This window comes from Tachyglossus aculeatus, chromosome 18 (genome assembly GCF_015852505.1).
Source record: "Tachyglossus aculeatus isolate mTacAcu1 chromosome 18, mTacAcu1.pri, whole genome shotgun sequence".
NCBI lineage: Eukaryota > Metazoa > Chordata > Mammalia > Monotremata > Tachyglossidae > Tachyglossus > Tachyglossus aculeatus.
In genome coordinates, this window is record NC_052083.1 from 14,258,523 (window position 1) to 14,282,278 (window position 23,756).

At 40.9% G+C, this 23,756-nt stretch overlaps 1 protein-coding gene across 1 annotated transcript in view; it reads left to right on the forward strand.

Moving 5' to 3' along the window:
* CNTNAP2 (contactin associated protein 2) overlaps nt 1-23,756 on the forward strand; it is a 1,198,489-nt gene that overhangs the window by 1,028,622 nt on the left and 146,111 nt on the right. The window contains exons 16-17 of the mRNA XM_038760181.1: nt 4,197-4,367; nt 15,989-16,207. Coding sequence (XP_038616109.1) covers nt 4,197-4,367; nt 15,989-16,207 — 390 coding nt within the window. The remainder of the gene's footprint in view (nt 1-4,196; nt 4,368-15,988; nt 16,208-23,756) is intronic.

Genomic DNA, 23,756 nt, shown 5'->3' on the forward strand with positions numbered 1-23,756 from the left:
ATTCCTGGTCATCTGAACAAAAGTGACCTTCCATTCCCAAGACTATAAATCCCTATAAGCTTCCCATACATTGAGAAGGAAGTGAAATGTTAGGTTGACTTCCTCAGATGTCATTCACTCCTACATCTGAATTTTAAAGGCCTGGTTCCTTTACAGAAGACCCTTGGACTTGGAAAAGGTCAGAATGCAGTGTGTTTTTCAATTGTCATGCTTTGGGGGCTGGGAAGCTAGAGTGGCTAACTGCTTGCAAAAACCAGATTATGCTTCACATTTATTCCCTATCAAATTTGAACCCCCTTCACTACATACTGTAGCTCCTTAAACCTTTTCTTGTTTTAATCTAAATTCATCTTCAAAATAGTAGATATCCTCAATAAATTTGATTCTGGGCATGCGACCGTCTCTTACCTTGCTCTGAATGCCAAAGTTAGGTCATAGCCGTTAAATGGAAAATTAATCCTTGACTCGTTTTTGAGTCATTCATACTTGAGTGTCTGCCTCTGCTGTGCTTTAAAATTAATTCATTAATCCTTTGGCATCAGAAATTATCTTCACTTCCCCACTGACCAAGATTGTCAATATGTTCTTAGACCAGTAGGACTTTTTAATGGAATTTGTATTGGGTTTTTTTTGCTTCCTCCCTAGTATTTACAGTACGTTTAAAGATGGTCAGGAAACCTTGATGAAAACCCAATTGAATTCCGTCTGCATCTGCCTTCCTTATGTTAAAAAGGCCATTGTAATTTGCCATTTGGGTCGAAGTGGTTTCCCAGTTCTGTTGAGCTTCAATTCATTGTCTTTCCAGAAACTGGAGCCCATCTTTCACCCAAGCCATGTTGAATGTGATGTGGTTTTCAGTACTGAAATTACAGTGTCTGTGAACAGATCTGGGTATTCTTTTTCCCGGAATGAAAGGAACAATTTAATTTGTAGAGCATACTTGCATGGGTAATCTCAGCCCATTACCTTGTAGTCTGGAGCAGTTTGTGATTTACACATTCATCCTTTGCTGGAACGGGGTGCTTTTTCTTAGGTTTTATCCTCACAGTGGTTTTGATATACAATATGTTTTGCTACAGATGTGGGCCCTGGAGGTTTTTCCGGTCTGTCGTAATACATAAGGGCCGCCTGTCACTCCCATATTATTTCCCCAGTGATTGCTATGCAGGGCAAAAAGCACCAAGGTCTTTACGGTTCCGTTTTTGCCATTCTCCATTTCAGTGGGGCAGAACGTAAAAAGGGAAATTGATAGTGTCAGAGCATGAATTTCAATCATGCTAAAATAGAAGAAGCAGAAGGGATGAGAGCTAAAGAAAGGCCAATGGGTAGAGGCACTGTTCAAGAGAACAGTACAAAGGATGTTCAACCCCTCTCATCTATACGAGTTGGTGACTTGGTTGCCATTAGAGCTGGCACAAGGGTCATAAGCTCTGAGAATGTTGAGTGACTTTTAAATGTAGATATTAATGTTTTGTGTCACATATTTGAAAGGCAAATGGCAAAATCTGGAAAAGAATCAAGTAAATTATCACTAGGCCAAAAACAGCAGTTGGTTGCAGGGGGTAGGCAGCTGTTATACCCTATTAGTCACGTTTCACGTGTGTGGAAAGTAATCCCCAAAGTGGCCGGTGTTCTGTTTCAGATCAGCTTTGCAGATGGTTGTGTCTTTGGGCCAGTAATGATCAATAACGGGCATATAAAATGACTGTTGGCTTTATTTTACTTTCGGTTGTGTCGGCTGCAGACTTTTTAAAAAACATATCTGCCAGGGGGACATGGATTTTTAATCATACCGTCAGGCCTATGATCCGAGAATTACATTGCCGAAAGGCTGCAAATTAAGAAGGAATCTTGTTTTACTGCTCAGGCTATGACTGAAACAATGTGCTTCCCACACAGACATGTCTTCCCTTCATCACAATCGCATTCTATTCGGACAGAAAGAGCCCTTGCAAAGTAATAAAAGTTGAGGCGGCCTCATGCTGCCCCTGGTTCCTTCCGGCTGGAGAAGGGCTCATGGGAGTCCCAGAGAAGTGAAGGAGGAGCATCTCTTCTGTGCAGTAAAATAACCAGCTAACCTTGACGAGTCTCAAGGTTCAGTAGTCAGCTAAGCTTGTAAAGGAGGCAATTTTATAAACATTTGGTAACTGCATATCAGTATCCACTTAGGTTAATGCCTGTGGATCCCACTGCTGAAAAGGCTGCCCTCAGGGTTCCATTGGTAATTAGGGATTATTGCACAATCCCAACCTTCTGCCTCACTGGCCAAATGTCACGGAAAATCTTAAGGAGATCCCGAGAGGAGAATGAACTGATTTAACCTTGGTAATAGTTATGCAGTGACGCCGCGAAAGTCCAGGAAGTTTCAAATTTCAGCTGCTTTTTGGAGGCACCCAATTTTATTCTGGTGGAGACATTCAGTAAGGGATGGGAAAACATCCCTAGGACTGGCTGAATCAGAATCCTACTCCAGTTTATGATTGTTCAGCTTTAATTTCCCTGGCCTCTAGGAAGCTGATCAAATTATGAAATGTTGAAATGGGTGCATTTAAACCCCATTGCTCTACTAGCCACATTAACAATGTATTGAATTGACATGTAGCAATCCTACGGATGTTCCAAGAACCCGAAAGTTACTGAGCATCAGCTATGATATTATGTAACTCAGCCAAGCAAATAAAAGCTAAAAAATGTATCAGTCTCCAAAATAGTTCCCAAGGGGTGCCGAAGTCATTAAATAAATGAATTCACCATTTTTCCCCCTTTCGCCTGGTATTCAGCATTGCTCTGGGAGAGTGAATGAATAATTCTAGGCCAGACTGATATGACCAATGGTGTCCATTCAAATGCCAGGATTAAATTTGTGGCCTTTTTACTAAAACATGCTTCTTCATTAATCCGTTTGCTCTTTTGGCAGTCTCTGTCCAGAATATTGGATTTTGATCCTTCCTCATTTAAGGATCGAATCATTTTCTCTAGTGAATATAGCTACTTTATATATATATATATATATATATTTCAACTATATTTCAGGGAAGCAGCATGGCCTATTGGACCTGGCATGGACCTGCGTGTCAGAAGGACCTGGGTTCTAATGCCGGTTCTGCCACTTGTCTTCCGTGGGTTCATCACTTACCTTCCCTGTGCCTCAGTTACCTCGTCTCTAAAATGGGGATTAAGACTTTGGGCCCAGTGTGGGCAGAGAATGTGTCCTACCCACAGTGTATCTTCCCCAGAGTTTAGTACTGTGCCTGGCACATAGTAAGTACTTGACAAATACCACAATTATTATTATTATTATTGTGTGTGTATGTATATATATATATATATATGTATATGTGCATATATATGTAATGTGCATATTTGAGATATATATATATATATATTCATTTTCAATTCAGTGTTTTTTGTTTTACAAAAACAAATACTCCAGTATTCCAACAGTAGATTTACAGATTTTCAGAGCTTGGCTGGGTGATCTGCTGGGTTGAGAATATGACAAAAGATAATCTCTATTTGAGGGAACTCCTGTGAAATCAGGGAATCTCAGCTGTTCAATTCTGTATTTCTATTATTCATGCAGTTATGTACTTTACGAGCCTATGATGAACAAACCTAAGATAATAACATTTTCATTTTGCATCATGCTTGTACAAAAATCAGTCTTAAATTTAGAAAAAAATGTGTATTGCAGATACCTATATAAAGCATAAATGAGAATGTAGCAGTCTACAAATCAGTCGCTGTATAACACAAAGTTTGGATTTCATATATTTGAAGATTTGAATATTGATTAAAATCACTTCTAAGAATTTCATTCCATAGTTATAGTATCAAATGAACCCGGAAATGTGATTTTGAAGAAAAAAGCTTTTCCTTAGGAAAGTGATTTGAAAATAGATCACCTCGTGTCTGATAATGTCAAATAATCCTTTTTAGAAAACAAAGCTGGGTTTCCTTGAGGGGAATTGTTGTTATTCGTTAATTCATTCATTCAGTCGTATTTATTGAGCGCTTACTGTGTGCAGTGCACTGTACTAAGCACTTGGAAAGTACAATTCAGCAACAAATAGACTGCTAAGGAAAGATGAGGCAAAACTGGGGATTCCTATAGAGTCCCCAGGATTGTGCACTATTTAGGTTGCTTCTGCTTTCCAAACTTAAATTGAAGTAAGGACTTTCCTTTCCTCCTACAGAGAATTACTGGAATGCTGCCTCATTCTATACCCCATCATCCTACCTATACTTCTCCACTTTCCAAGGGGAAACAAGTGCTGACATCTCCTTCTATTTCAAAACATCTGCCTCAGATGGAGTGTTTCTTGAGAATCTGGGGAATACAGATTTCATCAAACTTGAGCTGAAATGTAAGTATATTTTATGCAAAATGTCTTTAATTGTTCCAGTTGTTTACGTGAAAGGAACTGTACCGCCGTTTTGTCTTTGTGCATTAAGGAACATGAAAAGAACTTTTTTTTCTCCCAATCCTTCAGAAACCTGTAGTCTTAATTCTGGGGAATCAGTCTTTTTAGAGAACTATCCCAACTCTGTTAGAAATACCTGAATAGGCTCTTTCATACACAGCAGGTGTTTGTTACCGAGCTATTCCTTTGAAGGAACTCCTGTTTATCTTGATGCTGCTGATTATTTGGTATGTTTTCCTCCCAGATCATCTACATCAATGATCTGAAAACTTTGGTGCAGAAGAGCCAAAAAATTACAATGAAACTTTCGAATAGGAGGTGTGCAAAGAGCCCATCATACAAATTACACACACGAAATTGAATTAAAACATAAATCCTCATCTTCCCACCCAAACCCTGCCCTCCCCCTGACTTTCCTAGCACTGTAGACAACACCACCATATCCTTATGCTCTAATTATTTCCCCTATCTGAACACTATTGTAATGTCTATTTTCCCTGTAGACTTTCTTGCTCAGGAGCTCACAGCTGTACAGATCCTTATACTGTCCCGTTCACCTATCAATAATTTATCTTAATATGTGTCTCCCCTACTGGACTGTAAACTCCTTGTAAGCAGGCATCATGTTTAACTGCTCTATTATATTATACTTTCCCAAGCAGTAAATACAACGCTGTGTACACAGTAATCACTCAATAAATGTCATCTGTTGGTTGCTTGATCTATTGATCCCTCATTGCTTAATAGGGTGTAAAAAAAGTAAGTTCTAAATGAAGGGGGGGAAAAGAAAGAAGAAAGGAGCTGTTTCCTGTGAGTTTCTGGGTTGGCTGCACTGCAGGCATTTCTCCTGCTCCAGAAACCCCCATGGCAGCAGCTGCCATGGAGAAAAGGAAGAGGAAGATGGAAGTGAAGGAGTAAAAGGAAAATGAGAAGCAAGCCTCATCTGCTACTTCATTCATGTCTTGATGTCTTGCCCCTTACACAGTAATCCCTCAATCATTCAATCAATCAATCAGTTGTCCTTACTGAGTACTTACCTGATGTAGAGTACTGTACTAAGTGTACAAGTGGGTGGGAAAGTACAGTACAGTGGAGTTGGTAGTCATGATCCCTGCACTACTGATTGAGCGAGTGACTTGGCATTTTGAAAGAGACCAGAGATTATAAAGTTTAGTAAAGGAGAGAATGTTTCTTCAATTAACCCGGGATCCGGCAAGAGGCTCCTCATTAGAGAAGAATAGTTGGGATGCTCCAGATAACTGATTATGTAAAGTTTGAGAATGTGACAAAGCAGTGACATTGGCGGTTCTAGTTATTCTCTTGGGATGAGCTGACTGAGAAGCAGTGTGGCCGTGCGGGCAGGTCGCGGGACTGGGAGCAAGGTTCTAATCTTGGCTCCAGTCAATTAATCAATGGTATTTTTTGAGCACTAACTGTGTGTAGAGCACTGTACTTAGAGTATGATACAGAATCGAGTTGGTAGACATGATCCCCGCCCATAAGGAGTTTTTAGTCTAGAGGGTCCCCCCATGCGACTGCTGTGTGACCCCGGGACAACCCATTCAGCTCCTCTTTGCCTTAGTTTCCTCATCTGTAAAATGGGGATGCAATACTTGCTCTCACCTTTTAGACTGAGAGACCCAAATGGGATAGCGATGGTGACAGGTCTGAGTATTCTGCATCTCCCCCTCCCCTTAGCACAGTGCTTGGCACAGAGTAAGTGCTTAACAAATACCACAATTATTGGTATTATTATTATTGGCTTTGACTGCCCTGGCTTGCCCTGGACTTCAGGGAGCGTCATGACCAATACAAATTCTTTCCAGGTCATAGGGTTAAGGGATTCCCCATAACCTTTAACCTGTGGGTATTTCTTCAGTGCCATATTTACCATCACACTGTTGTGCTCTTGCTGTGCTACCGTTTTGTCTTTTGAGCATGAGTCGTAGCAGAATTCAACACAGTCTGCTCCAAAAACTGCAATTCTTTGAAACTTTTTAGCAGTCCTTTTACAACTCTGGCTCTATGTTCTCATAGCCTTTCACCTTGACAATATGTGAGATTATTGTTGTCAGGCTGACTCGAAGAGCCATTTAAATTTAGTGATAGCAAGCATATCTTGAAGAAAACCTGGAGGCCAGAGTCCAATGCCCTGCTAAGCCTGAGGAAGTGTAGAAAAGTAAAACTTTTATTTGCTGAGATGCAGCCTCGGCAAACCATGAGCTAAAGAATGTCACGAAGGAAAATGTTTCTGAATAAATAGAAGCAGATGAATCAGAAAAATTGAATGAGAAATAAACTAACGGCTTCCATTATTTTCAAATTGGAATGACTTTTATGTGCCTGTGTCAAGGTGAGAAATGGAAAATGTTACCCTTTTATGTGTTGTGGTGCCTTGGGTATCCCACATAGATTGTTTGAATATTTTAAGTGTGTAGCTCCTATTTGAATTTTGGGAAAAAAATTACCTGAGCCCATTTTGGTTATCAGAGTCAGTAAGATAGTACGTTCTGATTATTTTGCTAATCTCACTCTGACTTTAATTCGTACTTCAACCTCTGGGAGTGGGAGAACAACTGTCATTTGCTCTACACCAATATCTACGTTTTTCATTTCTTGGCTTCAGAGTTCACGCTTTTCCTTTTTTGTGTCATCCCCTCCGTGTTTCAGGGGCAAATCAATTTGTAGAAAAGAAGGAAGGATTAGGGTTTTCAATAGAATAAAACTATTACCACTAATACTACTCAGACTCCTGTTTTGGGGTTTGGGCTTTTTTTCCTCATTTATCCAGTTATGAGCTTATTCGGGAGATCACCAGGTCTGATGAGTTTTGTCCAGATTTCTTGGCCAATTTGATGAAGAGAGTGACATTTTGGAGTTATGATATTTGGCTCATAAGCATTAGGTCAGAATCATCAAATTGTTTTCTAAATGATTCTTTATAGTAATGCATACAGGCAAAATTCAAAGCACAGAATACGGAACTCAAGGGAAAGTTTAAACTGGTGAATTCTTGAAAATCTCCTGTTTTTAGTGACAGCAGATTTATTTTCTGTAGACTGTAAGCTCGTCTCTAGACTGTAAGCTCGTTTCAGTATTTCATTCATTCATTCAATCGTATTCATTCATTCACTCGTATTTATTGAGCGCTTACTGTGTGCAGAGCACTGTACCAAGCGCTTGGGAAGTACAAGTTGGCAACATATAGAGACAGTCCCTACCCAACAACAGGCTCACAGTCTAGAAGGGGGAGACAGAGAACAAAACAAAACATATTAACAAAATAAAATAAGTAGAATAAATATGTACAAATAAAATAGAGTAATAAATATGTACAAACGTATATACATATATACAGGTTCTGTGGGGAGGGGAACTTTAAGCTCGTTGTGGGCAGGAAATGTGTCTGTTTATTGTCAAATAGTACTTTCCCAACCGCTTAGTACAGTGTTTTACACACAGTAAATATTCAATAAATACAATTGATTGATTCGATTTTCAAATACATAAAATTGAAATGTGACATTCCACTGCCCTCGGCAATGTGAACCATCCTCTTCTGGAAAGGGAGAAGTTCTTCACTGACACTGTCCTCTCCTGGTTCTTCTGCTAGTCTTCTGACCACTCATTCTCAGTCTCCTTCACAGGCTCCTCCTCCGCCTCCCACCCCGACCAACAACTTTGAGGCTCTCAGTCACCTCTTTCCCCATCACTTCCCCGTCTCTTCTCCCATTACAACCCTGTTCAACCTGTTAGTTCCTCTCATGCCACTGTGTTTCATCCTCTTTTCTCCAACATCTACCTCTTGCTCACATCCTTCCTTCTGCCTGAAACTCCCCCTTCAATTCCAACGGGCTCCTACTCTCTCCATCTTCAAGGCCCTTATGAGATCATAAATCTACACATTTTCCCTAATTAATGTCTCATCTCCCCCACCCAATATCTCCCTTCCCTCGAATCCCACTGAGCAATTCCTCATCACCTGAGCACTTGGTACCCACCTCTGACCATTACACTGGTGTATATTCCCTTATGCTCTATTGCTTTCTCTTACTTGAAGTTTATTTTAGTAGATATTTCCCCCATTCGATTGCAAGCTCCATGTGGACAGGGATTATGTCTTCTTTTTCTGGTACACTCTCATGTGCTTGGAGCACTTCTCTGTACTCAGGTGCTCCTAAACTAATTGATTGATTTAGTTTCAGCCTCTGGGAAGTGTGTAAAGCACAATCAAGTTAACAAATCACATTTTAGGCTATTGTATCATTAGCAGCGTGGCACAGTGGTTAGCACACAGGCCTGGGATTCAGAAGGTCATAGATTTGAATCCCAACTCCACCACTTGTCTGCTGTGTGGCCTTGGGCAAGTCACTTAATTTATCTGTGCCTCAGTTCCCTCATCTGTACAATGGGGATGAAGACTGTGAACCCCATGCAGAACACGGACTGTGTCCAACCTGATCCACCCCAGTGCTTAGTATAATGTCTGGCATATAGTAAGTGCTTAACAAATTTCACTATCATTATTATTTAGTTGTAAGGACATAGCCTATTGTATCATTTGTCCTTCCTTAGAAAACAAAGTGCTGAGAGTAACTTTCCATATATTTGTGTTTGTAGTTTGAAAGGGGAAACCATTGAGTCTGCCACGGATTAGGAAAGGAGGCTTTTCTTTTATCTCTGCTGGAGATGCTAAAATGGTGGAATTCGGGTTTCTTTATGTCTGGATTTGATTCTAATGACTTGAACTGGTGTATATACCAGGTGACTTCCTGTGGAGAGGAGGGTGTTCAACATTCTGCAAGACTTCCTGAGATAAGTGCAGCCAGAGCAAATGAATAATGGAAGCAGGACATTCTTTCTAGTGTAATTAGAATGTGGAAACACGTTGCATTCCAGTTCATGTACACATTAGTTTAAGCATCAGAACAAGCTGCTCCCAGATTCCTTAGGTAATTATTCTCTGGAAAGCACTGTCCGTGCATTTTTTTGATTGATAATCTTTTGTCAAAAAACTTTTTTTGAATTTTCTGCTCAAAATTATTCCAGTTTACTAGTTTGGCACTTTGGGGGATTAAAATATTTTTTCCGGACCTTTTAAGATGTGTACACAGAGGGAAAGCTGTTTTTTATTGTATTTGTTAAGCTTTTACTGTGTACCTGGCATTGATCTAAGTGCTAGGTAGATAGAAGGTAATCAGGTAAGAGATAGTCCCTGGCCCACAAAGGGCTCACAATCTTAATCCCCATTATAAGGATGGGGTAGCTGAGGCACAGAGAAGTGAAGTGACTTGCCCAAGGCCACACAGCAGACAAATGGTGGATCAGGTTTAGAACCCAAGTCCTTCTGACTCTCAGGCCTGTGCTCTATCCACTAGGTCATGCTGCTTCTTTGAAATTTTGAAATTTAACCCAGTATTTTAGGTTGTAAAACATTATCGCTCACTACATTTTATGAAAAATTAAGTCACCCAATAAAACTAATTATAAAACATTATAAAATCAATCACTGATAGGTCCCATTAGAACCAGTAAAGGAATGGGGAATATACACAACTACCTGTGAAGAGCACACTCTGTCAGTGTTTTATGAAAAGAAAATTTCCAAGTATTCCAATCTAATGGCTCCAAATTAGCCTCACTAACCTTCCTTTCATAATAATGCATATATTTTCAGAACAGTTTTAAGGGTCCACAACAACTTCCAACAGCGTGGAACAGACTCATTTAAGGAAAATCTAGTGCTTTTCTGAAGGAAAGTTGTGGCTGGAAAGATAAATGATGCATTTAATGAGAGTCCTTCATATCCCGAGGTAATTCCCCCCCTTCTGCAGAGGGAATGGTCGCAGTGGTCTGTAAGATACAACCTCCCCCAGACACGTGACTTAACTGCAGGAGGAAGAAAGGAAGAAAGCTGGGGGAGCCACATCTCCTCTAGTCTTCCTCTCTCTTTCTCTCGCTCTCTCCCCCTCTTTTTCTGTGTCTTTCTCAATATCTCTCTCTTTCTCAATCTCTCTCTCTCTCTCCCCCCCCCCCCCCCACCCCATTGTTTCTTCACCTTCCAAGGCCTTCCACTGTCTTAGCCCAGTAAAGTGGACAGCTTCTGTTAAAGCACAGGGCCCATGCCTCGGGCACACTGGCTAACATGAAGACCTGTGTAAAGTTGCATTTGTATTCATATTTGGTTTATCAGTGAGTTCTCATCAGAGAGAGAAATGAGGGGTTCAGCAGTAGGGGATGTGGTTGTAAAAGGGAAGGGAAACCATCTTTGGATTCAGACTAAGGGCCAGGAAACAGGACAGCAGCAAGCAGGCAGTGTTGCTTTGTGGATATGGCATGGGGCTTGGAGTCAGAAGGACCGGGGTTCTAATCCCAGCTGTACCCCTTGTCTGCTCTGTGACCTTGGGCAAGCCACTTCTCTGTGCCTCAGTTACCTCATCTGTGAAGTGGAGATGAAGACCATGAGGCCCATGTAGGACAGGGACTGATTAGTTTGTATCTACCACTGCTCCTAGATATTATTATTAATTCCATCTCTCATAGAAAACATCAAAAATCCTTTATCAGGATTGGGAGAGAGCAAAAGTATTTAGAAGCCCTGGTCCCTGCCTTCAAGGTGCCTGCAGTCTAGCTGGGGAAAGAGAGATACTGAAATAAATTACAGATGGGGGAGTAGTAAGAGTATAGAAGATATGTATGTAAGTGCTACAGGGGGTCATAACAGTAGGTTTTAGGTGGCATGGATGGAATGAGATGGCCTTAGGAAGATGCAAGTTGGGTATGATTAGAGACTATTCAGGTAAAGCCCTGAGGAGGAAATTCTACCACTGGTAGACATAACAATATAGGAATTCGTCTGAAAAATGTTTAGTTTTGTGATTGCTTTACACCTCCTGCATCCTGACCCAGTAGTCCCCATTGAATCAGGAGCTATTGGATCTCAATTTTCCCATATAATGAGGCTCTTCAAGAACACAACTCTGACATTACAGAATTTAGGGCAGAGGTTTTGTCTGCCAACTCTATTGTACTCTCCCAAAGCGCATAGTACAGAGCTCTACACAGTTAGTGCTCGATAAGTGCCATTGATCGATTGATTAGTACAGTGCTCTACACTCAATTCCTGGTCAGTAAATACCACTGATTGAACCACAAGCAAGCAGATCCTTCCCAGTGGTTTAGAATATAAAAAGCGCTGGCACTGCTGATGTATTTTAGAAAGCTTCAAAGAAAATGTTCGGTTAATAAAGGAGGCTTGCTTGCTAGGGAGACCGCTTTCTAAAAATTGGGAAAACAGAACTAAAAGGAAATGCCTCCCCTTAATGTGCCCAATCACTAGTGGAAGAGGGAATGAATGTGTTCCCGATTAAAATTAGAAAGGCTTTGAAAGGAAAAACATTACCCTTTGACTTGATTTTGTATACCCCTATAATTGCTTGGGTTATTTTTTCCTCTGGGGCTGACATGCAAGAGGGCAAGATTTTTCTAAAAACCCACATTTGAAAAAAGATTAAAAACAATAAGACATGAAGAAAAATGCTTTTCTTACTGGAGAGTTTTACCATATACTGGGGGATTAAAAGTGAGTTTATTTGGCTCACAAGCTCCAGGCATTTCTTTGAAGAATTTCCAAATGACTCTAAGTAAACCCTCTTCACCAGAGTTCTTCAACGCAAATATGGTATTTCGTATTCCTTCAACAAGGTGTCTACCTGTTTACCCTATCCATAGTGCCCTTAACAGTATGACCTGGCTCAGAATTTGGGTGGCTGTAGTTAGTCTTCCTCCTGCCAACCAGTAATAATAACAATAATAATTTAAAAGATAGTAATTTTGGTATTTGTTAAGTGCTTACTATGTGCCAAGCATTGTACTAAACAGGGAGGTAGATATAGAATAGTCAGAGAGGATACATTTTCTGTCCCTCATGGGCATCACAATCTAAAGGGAAGGGAAAACAGGTTTTGAATCACCATTTTCCATATGAGGAAACTGAGACCCAAGGTCACACAGCAGGCAAGTGGCAGAGCCGGAATTAGAACCCAGATCCTCTGACTTCCAGGCCTGTTCTCTTTCCATTATGTCTTGCTGCTTCTCTAAGCTAAAGGATCCAAGGAAAGGACTGATGATGTCACAGTTACCAGAGGGCAAGGTGGTTGGAGCACAAGATGGTAGGAATAGGTGGGTTCTGTTCTTCTGCCTCCAGCAAAGATTTGAAATGGTGCCAAAGTTTCATCCTCTGTAAATGAAAAGAATTGTTGTCTCAGTTTACTCAGAATTATTGAGACAACCTACTGAAGCCCACAAAGAATTTGCAGAAGTGTACATTTCAGCCTTCACTCCCCACAACCATTTATACACCCTTCTCAATTTACTGCATTCAGATTTTTTCCTGCTAGTTGTTGGCCTTCTGGGTTTCATACCTAATAAAACAAAGTCAACTTGTATTTACCCTAGTGCTTAGAACAGTGCTTGACACATAGTACTATCATTATTTATTAATAATAATAAACCCAGGGCATGTTCACTAATGCTAACCCTTGAGATAGTAATCACCCCTTGCCAGCTCCCAACCAAGCCTGTTAGGAGGGTTCAAAGCCCACTGCTCTACTTAAGAGGCTGGCTGTTACCCTGCCATATAGTACAGTGTTTTCTAGCTTTGTTAGGTCTCATGTGGGACAGAGTCTGGCCTGATTACTTTGTATCTATGGCAACACATAGTACTGTGCTTGGCACATAGAAAATGCTTAACAAATACTGCAAATATTATTATTATTATTGTTACCCCTTCCACCCTCCTCCATCCTATTTCATAAACTGGCCAATTTCTGCCACAAATGTGTGCTTAGTGTGGTTAACGATTCCTCTTGGACCCAAAAAGCATGCTGTTGGTCTTTCCTCTTCTCCCCGGGCAGCATTTCATGTGAGCTTCCTAACTTAGACCAACCTATATTTTAAGGCATATTTGAAGAAATCCTCAACTATTTCTGGAACATGAATAAGTGAGTAGCTCAACTAGATCTTGGTTGTTTCATGTGTGCTTTTTTTTTTTCATAAAGGAAAGAACATCCTGAAATCTGTTAATGATTTTGTCCCATCTCTAAAGGTAGATATCTTACCCACTTCATCTGAAGCCACCCAGTCAGAATGCCCATTCCGGCCTAGTTCATTATCATTTCTGTCCTACCTGTTTGGATTTTATTTGAAATTCATGCTGGGTTTTTTCTTATGCGTATCTGTTCTCCTTTCTAATGATTTAAAACCCCAAAAGTTTTGTCGGAGAGGACTTTCCCTTCCTTGCTTGAATGATGAAGATAGATAATAGAAATAGAAATCTAACTGTCAAGTATTCAGTTCTGGCAAAGACTTATCTGTATGGGAGCAGATCATTATTTTTCCAGGGAACAAGAGTTTCCTTTTAAAAATGCTATTACTGGGGCAGAAGCTCTGCAGAGCATCTATTCCAGTCTTGGGCTGAGGTAATAAAATAAAATGAAGTGGATGTCATGGTCTAGAGTGAACATGCATTCCTCCTGGGGCTCATGTATGTCCTCTCCCTGCCATGCCGCCCCCGCCCCACCCCACCTCTCTGTCTCTCTGTCTCTTTCTCTCCCTTTTTTCTTTTCTTTCAAATGACAATTTCCTTTATCCATAAGAAAGACCAAGCACAATCAACCCAAAAGTGATCTCTGAAAAGCATTTGAAAGTGCATTTGATGGCTGAGGAGTAGATTGTCTTGAACAAAGGCTACCACTGACAGCCTCAAAGAATGTCATCAAGGGGCTGAGAAAGTGACAAACACTCTGCATAGCAGTTCCCACTCTGGGCCTTGCAGCCGTCTAGCTATGGGAAGCAATTAGGGGAGAATCATGGACTGAGATCTGAAAGGATTCTTGAAAGCAGCTTCAGTAGAGCCAGAGATGCCAGTGCTTAAAGGCAGACAGAAACGTTAACATTTGATACTTGCTAACTTCCATAGGACTCCTTCTTTATGCTCCCTCATGGGGAGACCACTGCCAAGGGTATCATTTTCATGGCTAATATCATTACCAACTTTAATTCTGGACAGGTTTTTTCTGGTGGTGGTGTTTGATTGATTGCTGAGGCTAGAGGAGCTCAAGTGACAAGCGGCGGAGATATATTTGTTTTCTAATAATTTCCGGTTCTCTTCTTATTTCCAAATGGTAATCATTTAAAGACCTGCACAAGAATGCATCATACTAAAAGGAACAAGGCTTGGTAAAATACGGAGAAGTATTTATCCCTCTGACTTTCACCCCAAGGTTAAACTCAATTTATTCCTGATTTCTGTTTCACCGATGACATTTGATGCCCTTAAGAAGAAGCTATCTTTCCTACTCAGTCTACGAATCCTAACCCTCTTGCCACACTGACAAGCTGTGTAAAAATGGATCTGTTCATACGCAGTAATTCACTACAGAATTAGATCAAAGTAAATTCTAAATTTAGTGCTATTGTTTCCCCACTGCAACGAAAGTGCTGAGACTGATTCTTCCAATGCTTAGTTTAATTTCTGCACCTTTGGAAGTTGCATAAAAGCTGGTATTTCACCAAGTTGGTGATACCCACATTTATAGGTCCTCTGCACTGATGTGGTAATCATGATGGTCGTCTGTATGAAGTGCCTACTATGTGCCAAGGAGTGAGGTAGATAGAAATAATCAGATTGGAGCCAGACCCTGTCCCACATGAAGATCAGAGTCTAAGAGATTGAGGGAGAACTAGAATTTTGTCCCTATTTTACAGATGGGGAAACGGAAGCACAGAGAAGTTAACTGCTTGCCCAAGGTCACCCAGCAGGCCAAGACTAGAACTCTGGTCTCCTGACTCTAAGAAGCAGGGTCCATCTATGAGGCTCCTCCGACTGGAGAAGCAGCGTGGCTCAGTGGAAAGAGCCCGGGCTTTGGAGTCAGAGGTCATGGGTTCAAATCCCGGCTCCGCCAATTGTCAGCTGTGTGACTTTGGGCAAGTCACTTCACTTCTCGGTGCCTCAGTTACCCCCTCTGTCAAATGGGGATTAAGACTGTGACCCCCCCCGTGGGACAACCCGATCACCTTGTAACCTCCCCAGCGCTTAGAACAGTGCTTTGCACATAGTAAGCGCTTAATAAATGCCATTATTATTATTAGGATCCAGGTCCAAAATTTGTATTAATCCTTTTGAAAGGTGATAGCAAGTATCAGGCTACAATAACATCCTTTTTAAAATGACAATAATAATAATTACAGTATTTTTTGAATGCTTACTATGTACCAGGCACTTTACTAAACACTGGGGAGGATACAAGCAAACTGGGTTGGACACAGTCCCTGTCCTACATGGGGCTCACAGTTTCAATCCCCATCTAACAGATGAGGTAACTGAGGCACGGGGAACTGAAGTGACTTGCCCAAGGCCTCACAGCAGACAGGTGGCAGAGCCGGGATTAGAGCCCCTGGAATTCCGACTCCCAAGCCCATGCCATGCTGCTTCTCTATGGACTTCTCTTTGGTGTAGTACCTTCTGAGGATAACCTTTTTCCCTCCCCCTCTCGATATTCCAGCTGCCATGGAAGTTTCCTTCTCTTTTGACGTCGGCAATGGACCAGTAGAGATCGTGGTTCGGTCCAACACCCCGCTCAACGATGACCAGTGGCACCGGGTTACTGCAGAGAGAAATGTCAAGCAGGCCAGCCTCCAGGTAGACCAGCTGCCCCAACAGGTTCGTCAGGCACCCACAGAAGGACATACCCGGCTGGAGCTCTATAGCCAGCTATATGTTGGTGAGTGGCAGAAAAGCAAATCGATTTGATTAAAACTTGGATATGAATGGCTTCGAGGTTGTATGAAAATGAGTAAAGTGAACAGCTTCTCTTAATGATGCCTGTGAAGCCCATTATGGAGGCAGTGTATCTTTGGAAAGGTGATTTATGGTTTAATTCTCCTCCCCAACTCTTACCGTTTTCACCCTAAATCAACAGATTATTTTCTTCTAGAGGAAGCTCCCTCCACTACCACCCCCACAGGCTAGATGCCTGACAAAAAAATTTTAAGTTAGAAAAAAGAATACAGAAACACCCTTTAAATTTAACAGAGCATTAAAACAGCCTCCACCCCACTTCTTTGAATTTACTGCTTCTTGAGAATGACAATGTTACCATTTCTAATGCTCATTGCTAAAGGCCCCATAAGAAATCATTAATAATTAATGGTTAATGGATAGAAAATTAAAAAACATCAAAGCATATTCAGTCATCTAAATAACAAATCAATATTTCTATTTATGAGCACTTACTGTGTGCAGAGCACTGTATAAAGTGCTTGGAAAGTTCAATTCAGCAACAGAGACGATCCCTACCCAACAACGGGCTCACAGTCTAGAAGTGGGGGGAGACAGACAACAAAACAAAGCAAGACAGGCATCAGTAGCATCTATATAAATAAATAGAATTGTAGACATATGCACATCATTAATAAAATAAATAGAACAATAAACATGTACATATATATACAAGTGCTGTGGGGCAGGGAGGGGGGTTAGAGCAGAGGGAGGGAGTCAGGGCGATGGGGAGGGGAGAAGGAGCAGAGAAAAAGGGTTCTATTGTTATAGTGTGCTCTCCCAAGCACTTAGTACAATGCTCTGCACACAGTATGCACTTAATCATCATCGATCGTATTTATTGAGCGCTTACTGTGTGCAGAGCACTGTACTAAGCGCTTGGGAAGTACAAATTGGCAACATATAGAGACAATGTATCTTAATTCTAAACATATCCTTTGACTCTGACGTAATGCTTTATTTCAGCAATTTTGTTCAACATCTGCAGTTCAGTTTTTGGTATTATTGTTTAAGTGTACTTGCAAATGCATGGCTGTTCATTGAATGAGTTTCAAAGATTCATCATAGCCTGCTGCAAACTGCCCTTTTCCGGGAGGACAGTCTTCAAAATGTCACGCATATTTACCAGTGACGGTGAAGTAGTTCACCTTTCCTTTACCAAAATGCTGAGATGATCTCCTGCATCTTTATTTCCTTAAGAATGGAGAATGTTGAAATGTGCGTTTATCACTGTCTTTGAGTATCTCAAGAGCTGTTATAGGAAGGGCACAGGGCTATTTTTCTACCTCCAAAGAGTAAATAAAGAACATGAGAAAACAAGATTAAAGTACAGCAGAGAAGTTTTCTGATATAGAGGAGGAAGACCATGACCTTTGGCGCTTTGAGAAGACTTAAACTGCTGTTTCAGCATTCTGGTTCTGAACAATTCATCTGCACCATAGAGGCCTGATAGAAATGCAGATTTTTACTGTGAAAACCACCAAGGGCAGTCCAAAGCAGCTTTGAAGGGTTAGAGTCTCTCCATCTTCCTCTACCTCCCCTCTCCACTTCCTTGAGTATTCTTCCCGCTCCAGCCTCCGGATCTGATGGGCAGTGGGTTAAATTTAGATCAATTTAAATACCTGTGGGCCAGGTACTCATCAGATGTATGGGTGGAAAGAGGGGATTGCCCATTTGCTCTTCAGCTATAGCAATGGGGAATCACAAGAGAAATGGTGAACACCTAATTCAAAGAGGGAAGTGGTGAGACAGTCTTTATCTGTCTTTTACCTTCCCTGAATACTTGCTGCAGATCAGACTCGGCACCAGTGGAAGTCCGAAAAGGATATATTAGAAGGCCATCTCTATTGGAGTTCTGCAGTACTCACTCTAGGTAATTGGCCTGTCAAGGAAAAAGAAAAAGCATGTAGGGCAGGCAGTGCAGTGGTAACGAAATCTCGCAAGCTGTTTATTGTGAGGAGACTTCAATACAGAACCAGGTAGTACAGTATGGGAAAAGTCATCAGACCATGTGGGATTCAACAGATGAATAAATATGGTAATAATAATAATGGTACTTGTTAAGTGTTGTGTGCCAAGCGCTGTTCTGAGAGGTAGGGTAGGTACAAGTTAATCAGGTTGGATAAAGACCCTGTCCCACATGAGGCTCGTACTCTTATCCCCATTTTACAGATGAGGTAACTGTGACCCAGAGAAGTGAAGGTGTGGGGGAGCTGGGATTAGAACCCAGGTCCTTCTGACTCTCAGGCTGGTGCTCTATCCACTAGACCACACTGCTTCTCTGCTGGTCTTCTCTAATGCAGTGAAATGTGCCAGACATTTGTTTGAAGTTTCCAAAGCCATTGTTCTCCTCCCAAATAAGAGAAAGACATGAATGCCAGATTCAGTATGTATGACTAAATTAGTCATTTTTGCCTGCTAGGAGAATTGTGGACCTCCGGCCTCTTGATGAGCTTAAATAGTAATAATGATGGTATTTGTTAAGTGCTTACTATGTGCCAAGCACTGTTCTAAGCGATGGAGAAATACAAGGTAATCAAGTTGTCTCTCGTGGAGCTCACAATCTTAATCCCGATTTTTACTGATGAGGTAACTGAGGCACAAAAAAGTTAAGTGACTTGCCCAAGGTCACACAGCAGACAAGTGGCAGAGCCAGGATTAGAACCCATTTCCTCTGACTTCCAAGCCCTTGTTCTTACCATTAAGCCACACTGGCAAGTCACATGGTAAGTTTTTCCTTGGGTGGATTAGGAATTGACCTTGTGCTTTCCCAAGTACTCAGTACAGTGCTCTGCACAAAGTAAGCACTCTAAAAATGTCATTGCTTGATTGACCTAAGTGATTTTCTGAGGCAGACTTTTCCTCTGAAAGAAGAGCAAATTGGCTGTGAAGAGGGTGACATGAAATGGCAAAAAATGAAACTGTTTGTTTTCCCCATAATAATTGGGATCAGAAGGAAGGATGTTGATTTCCCCTTGCTTTGTTTTTTGCCTCATTTGTGAGGGATCAATACTGGGAGTAAATGTAAATAGACTAGAAAGACATGTGCACCCCAGTAAATATCAAGGCAACAATGGATTAGAGTTATCTGCATACTCTAATCATCCTCACCAATCTTTTCCAGTTCAGCCCCTCCTTTAACATTTGCAAGACAATATAAAATGGTCTCTAATAACAATATGCTTCCAAGTATATTGATTCATAAAGTTTACTTTTCAGAGCTTGGCATTTTTTTAGAGAATTAGCTGCCAGAATTTTATTGAAAGCCAGATAGTGGGGTTACTTAAGGATTCCACCCAGTCTCCATTCCCCTGGGGATTAGAATTTGCTAGATTATAAATACTAGTTTACAGTGCTAGCATGGCCTAGTGAATAGAGCAGGGGAGTGAGAAGGAACAGGGTTCTAGTCCCAGCTCCGCCGCTTGTCTGCTGTGTGACCTCGGGCAAGCTACTTCACTTCTCTGTGCCTCAGTTACTTCATCTGTACCATGGGGATTGAGACTGTGAGTCCCATGTGGGAAATGGACTGTGCCAAACTTGATTAGCTTGTATCTATCCCAGCACTTAGAAGAGTGCATGTCACATAGTAAGTATTTAAAAATTACATTTAAAAAATTGCCAGCTAGATATGTAAATCAGATCTATTAGTTCTATTCTGTTCTCCCAAGCGCCTAATATAGCATAAGCTCTGGGCACTCAATAAAGATGATTGATTGAGTGGGTGATTGAGTAATCATTAAAGCATTGTGAAAGTGAAACTGTAAAATGTTACCATGTCAATCCAAAGCAATGCAATACACCTAAATTCAGCAGAGTTTCTACTAAAATCCTTAATACCCTTCCCTGCTCCTTCAAAAAGGAGAAGATCTGTCACTCTACTAATTTTGGCTCCTTATTCAAGGCTACCAAACCAAGAAGGTGGTAATAAAGTGGAATGAACTTAGATGTGTTTGTGTTTCATTACCAAACAGCTGTATGGCTCATATAACAAAGGCCATTTTGGAGGTGATTGAGTACTGGGATGCCAAATGGCCAGAGCTTGCAAAACTGGAATTAGGAAATTTAACCTACTTCGTACCTGATGAAGTCCAGACAAAGAAATCTAATATTGGCTGTCTATTTCCTGATGGCTATCCATTGAAATGTTCAAAACCCCAGTAATTTCCAGCCTATTATATGGCTAGGGACTTTGTACCGTTGTTGCAGATTGCAGCACTAAGTTTAGGTTGAAGAAATCCAAGAACAAAATTATTTGTCTAGATCTTAGTCTCATTCGTGCTATGGGAAACCAATCCCTGGTGGTCAAGAGCTCCCTAATATTCTGCTCTGTATCAAAGAACCTGAGCCCCATGGTTGGTACAAGAATAATTCTCTTGTATCTACCCCAGCACTTAGAACAGTGCCTGGTACATAGAAAGAGCTTAACAAATACCATAATTATTATTATTAATAGAATAGAGAATAGAGAAGAAGCACGGCCTAGTGGCAAGAGCACAGATTTGGGAGTCAGAGGAAGTGTGTTCTAATCCCTGCTCTTCCACTTATCTGCTGTGTGACCTTGGGCACGTCACTTAACTTCTCTTTGCCTCAAGCTTCTTCCTCTGCAAAATGGGGATTCAATACCTGTTAATTGTCCTAAGCCCTGGGGTATACAAACTAATCAGGTCAGACACAAACACATGGGGTTCACAGTCTAAATTGAAGGGAGAACAAGTATTGAATCCCCACTTTGCAGAGGAAGAAGCTGAGGCACAGAGAAGTAAAGCGACGTGCCCAAGGGAACACAGCAGGCAGTTGGCAGAGCCAGGATTAGAAGCAGGTCCTCTGAGTCCCAGGTCTATGCTCTTTCAACTGGGTAACACTCCTCTTTGCTCAAACATTACCAGTAAATTAGTTCCAGGAAGTGAGTTCAGGGATATTCAATGCACTTGGAAATGCTTAAATATTTAGGTTCGGTACCCACCTCTCTGAGGTCAAAGTTTCCTATAAGCTGATGGGAGGGTGCTTTTTCCAAATCGCACTGCCACACAACTTTGCTTTGGAGACTACTGCTTAGTCACCGTACGTTCCAAACCATTATTCAGATAATAACATCCATTTCCCATGATAAATAAGTGACAGAGGGATAAAATACACACCTATGTAGGCAGGGAAGAGAACTAGGATTCCCCAAAAATATGAAATTCAATCGATTCTGTGAGACAATAAAATGTACTTGTCCCTGAAGTAGTTTGAGATGAGGACACAGCCTGAGAGACATCAATAAAAATGGAATAGAGAGTAGTTGTGTTCTGCTCTTCATTTCCTGTTTACTGACATGAAGGTGTAGCGTTTTGCTGTCAGGGCAGACTACTGAAAATAAAAAGTGACAGCCACGACCGGATACCTCCTATGCTGAATTAGGTCATTCTAGTGGGAATCTGATAGCAAATCTAGAGTATTAGTAACCCTAATTTCAGTCTGGAGTGCTGTAGCCCAATGTGAAAACAAATGCTAAGCCCTTTGGCAGAGACATGGAAATGTTTGATATGGGCCATGAAGACCCCATGAATGAGTCCAACACATCTCTTTTTCAGCAGATCCCAAAGGAAATAGGCATTCATTACATAACATTGTTTGACTTCTCTCAGTATAAAACCCCACCATGAACAAAATTTACCCATAAAAATATATTTTCCAAAGCAAGGAACTTTTCCTTCGTGATGTCAGTTTGATGCAAATTTTATATATATATATATATATATATATATATATATATATATATATATATATACATGCATACATATACATATATATACATGCATACATATGTATATATATATATACATGCATACATATGTATATATACATATATAAAATAACTTTGATTCTATATCCATTCTCTTTGGTTCCCTTTTACTTTGTGCCACAGGAATTTCATGACTGGCTAGAGGAAAAATTGGCATAACTCTGGGTTAGGAAGTTAGCAACATCTGAGCCAAGCAAAATCTGTTATTTAGTGAGTCCTCAGTAAGTAAGTTCCTTGCGTACCAGATCAAATGATATTCTTAGTCCTTAATTCCTGATCCATCTAACCACTGCTTCTTCTATAATGAGATGGTTGACCCAAGTAACATTCCACCTGTCATAATACTTTTATAATGTTTTACCTCTTTTCAAACAGGTCTAAGTGCATTTCTGGATTTTAGCTAGCTATTTTGAGTAATTATGGTGTTTGTTAAGTGCTTACTATGTGCTCGGCACTGTTCTAAGTCCTGGGGTGGATATAAGCAAATCGAATCGGACACAGTCCCTGCCTTACCCACATGGGGCTCACAGTCTTGATCCCCATTTTCCAAATGAGATCACTGAGGCCCAGTGAAGTGTCTTGCGCAAGGTCATACAGGAGACGAGAGGTGGTGCGGGGATTAGAACCCATGACCTTCTGATTCCCAGGCTCATGCTCTATCCACTACACCATGCTGCTTCTTTAAACTCTAAGAATAGAAATGTAATGCTAGCCTGTCTGAATTTTTGATTTTAGGCGTCTAGTAATTAATGATCTTTGGTAAAATTTCCCATTTCCAGTGAAACCAGAGTTTTCCCACAAGATTAAGGAAATGATCTTTTCCCCATCAATCTGTAAATTAATATTTCATTGAATCTGTGAAATGCTTTTACATCTGGAATTGCCGTACCATTTTTCTTCATGTATCTTAGGAACATGCAACACCAAAAAAAAATACATGTTCTGTGAGAGTAGGGATGGGTGCTGCCACCTTTTGTACCAGTGTAGGCTGTGGATAAAATTACTTCAAGAGGGTAATGTTTATGTAATAATTCTTATTATGGTACTTGTTCAGTGCTTACCGTGTGCCAAGCACTGTTCTAAGTGCTTTGGTAGATGCGAGTTAATCAGGTTGGACTCTTGTCCCTGTCCCACATGGGAGGGAGAAAAGGCATTGAGTCCCCATTTTACAGATGAGGTAACTGATGCACAGAGAAGTTAAGTAACTTGCCCAAGGTCACACAGCAGACACGTGGCAGAGCTGGGATTAGAACCCAGATTCTCTGACTCTGCTAGATCCTCGATTCCACCCACTCCGCCTCAACAGATTCTGGGCATCATCAGAATCTTTGAAACAGTGATTCAGGAATTGATCTGTTTAGGTGACTGGGTTCATGAGGCACCGGCAGAAGAAAACATGCCAGTCATTATTAACCATTTTCATATTTACTGCAGTTGACGTGGGAATTGTTTTTTATTGCACTATAGTATTTATTGATTAGCAAGGCATGACAGAAGGAAGAGATATGTTCCCTGTACCCAGGAGCTTACACTCTATGAGATGAGACAAACATGAAGATATGTTTCAGTAGACTAAAAATAAGTCTGAGAGAAAACCCAAGTTGTCCATTCATTCAGTCGTATTTACAGTCAGCTCATAAGAATTGATTTTATTTATTTTATTTTGTTAGTATGTTTGGTTTTGTTCTCTGTCTCCCCCTTTTAG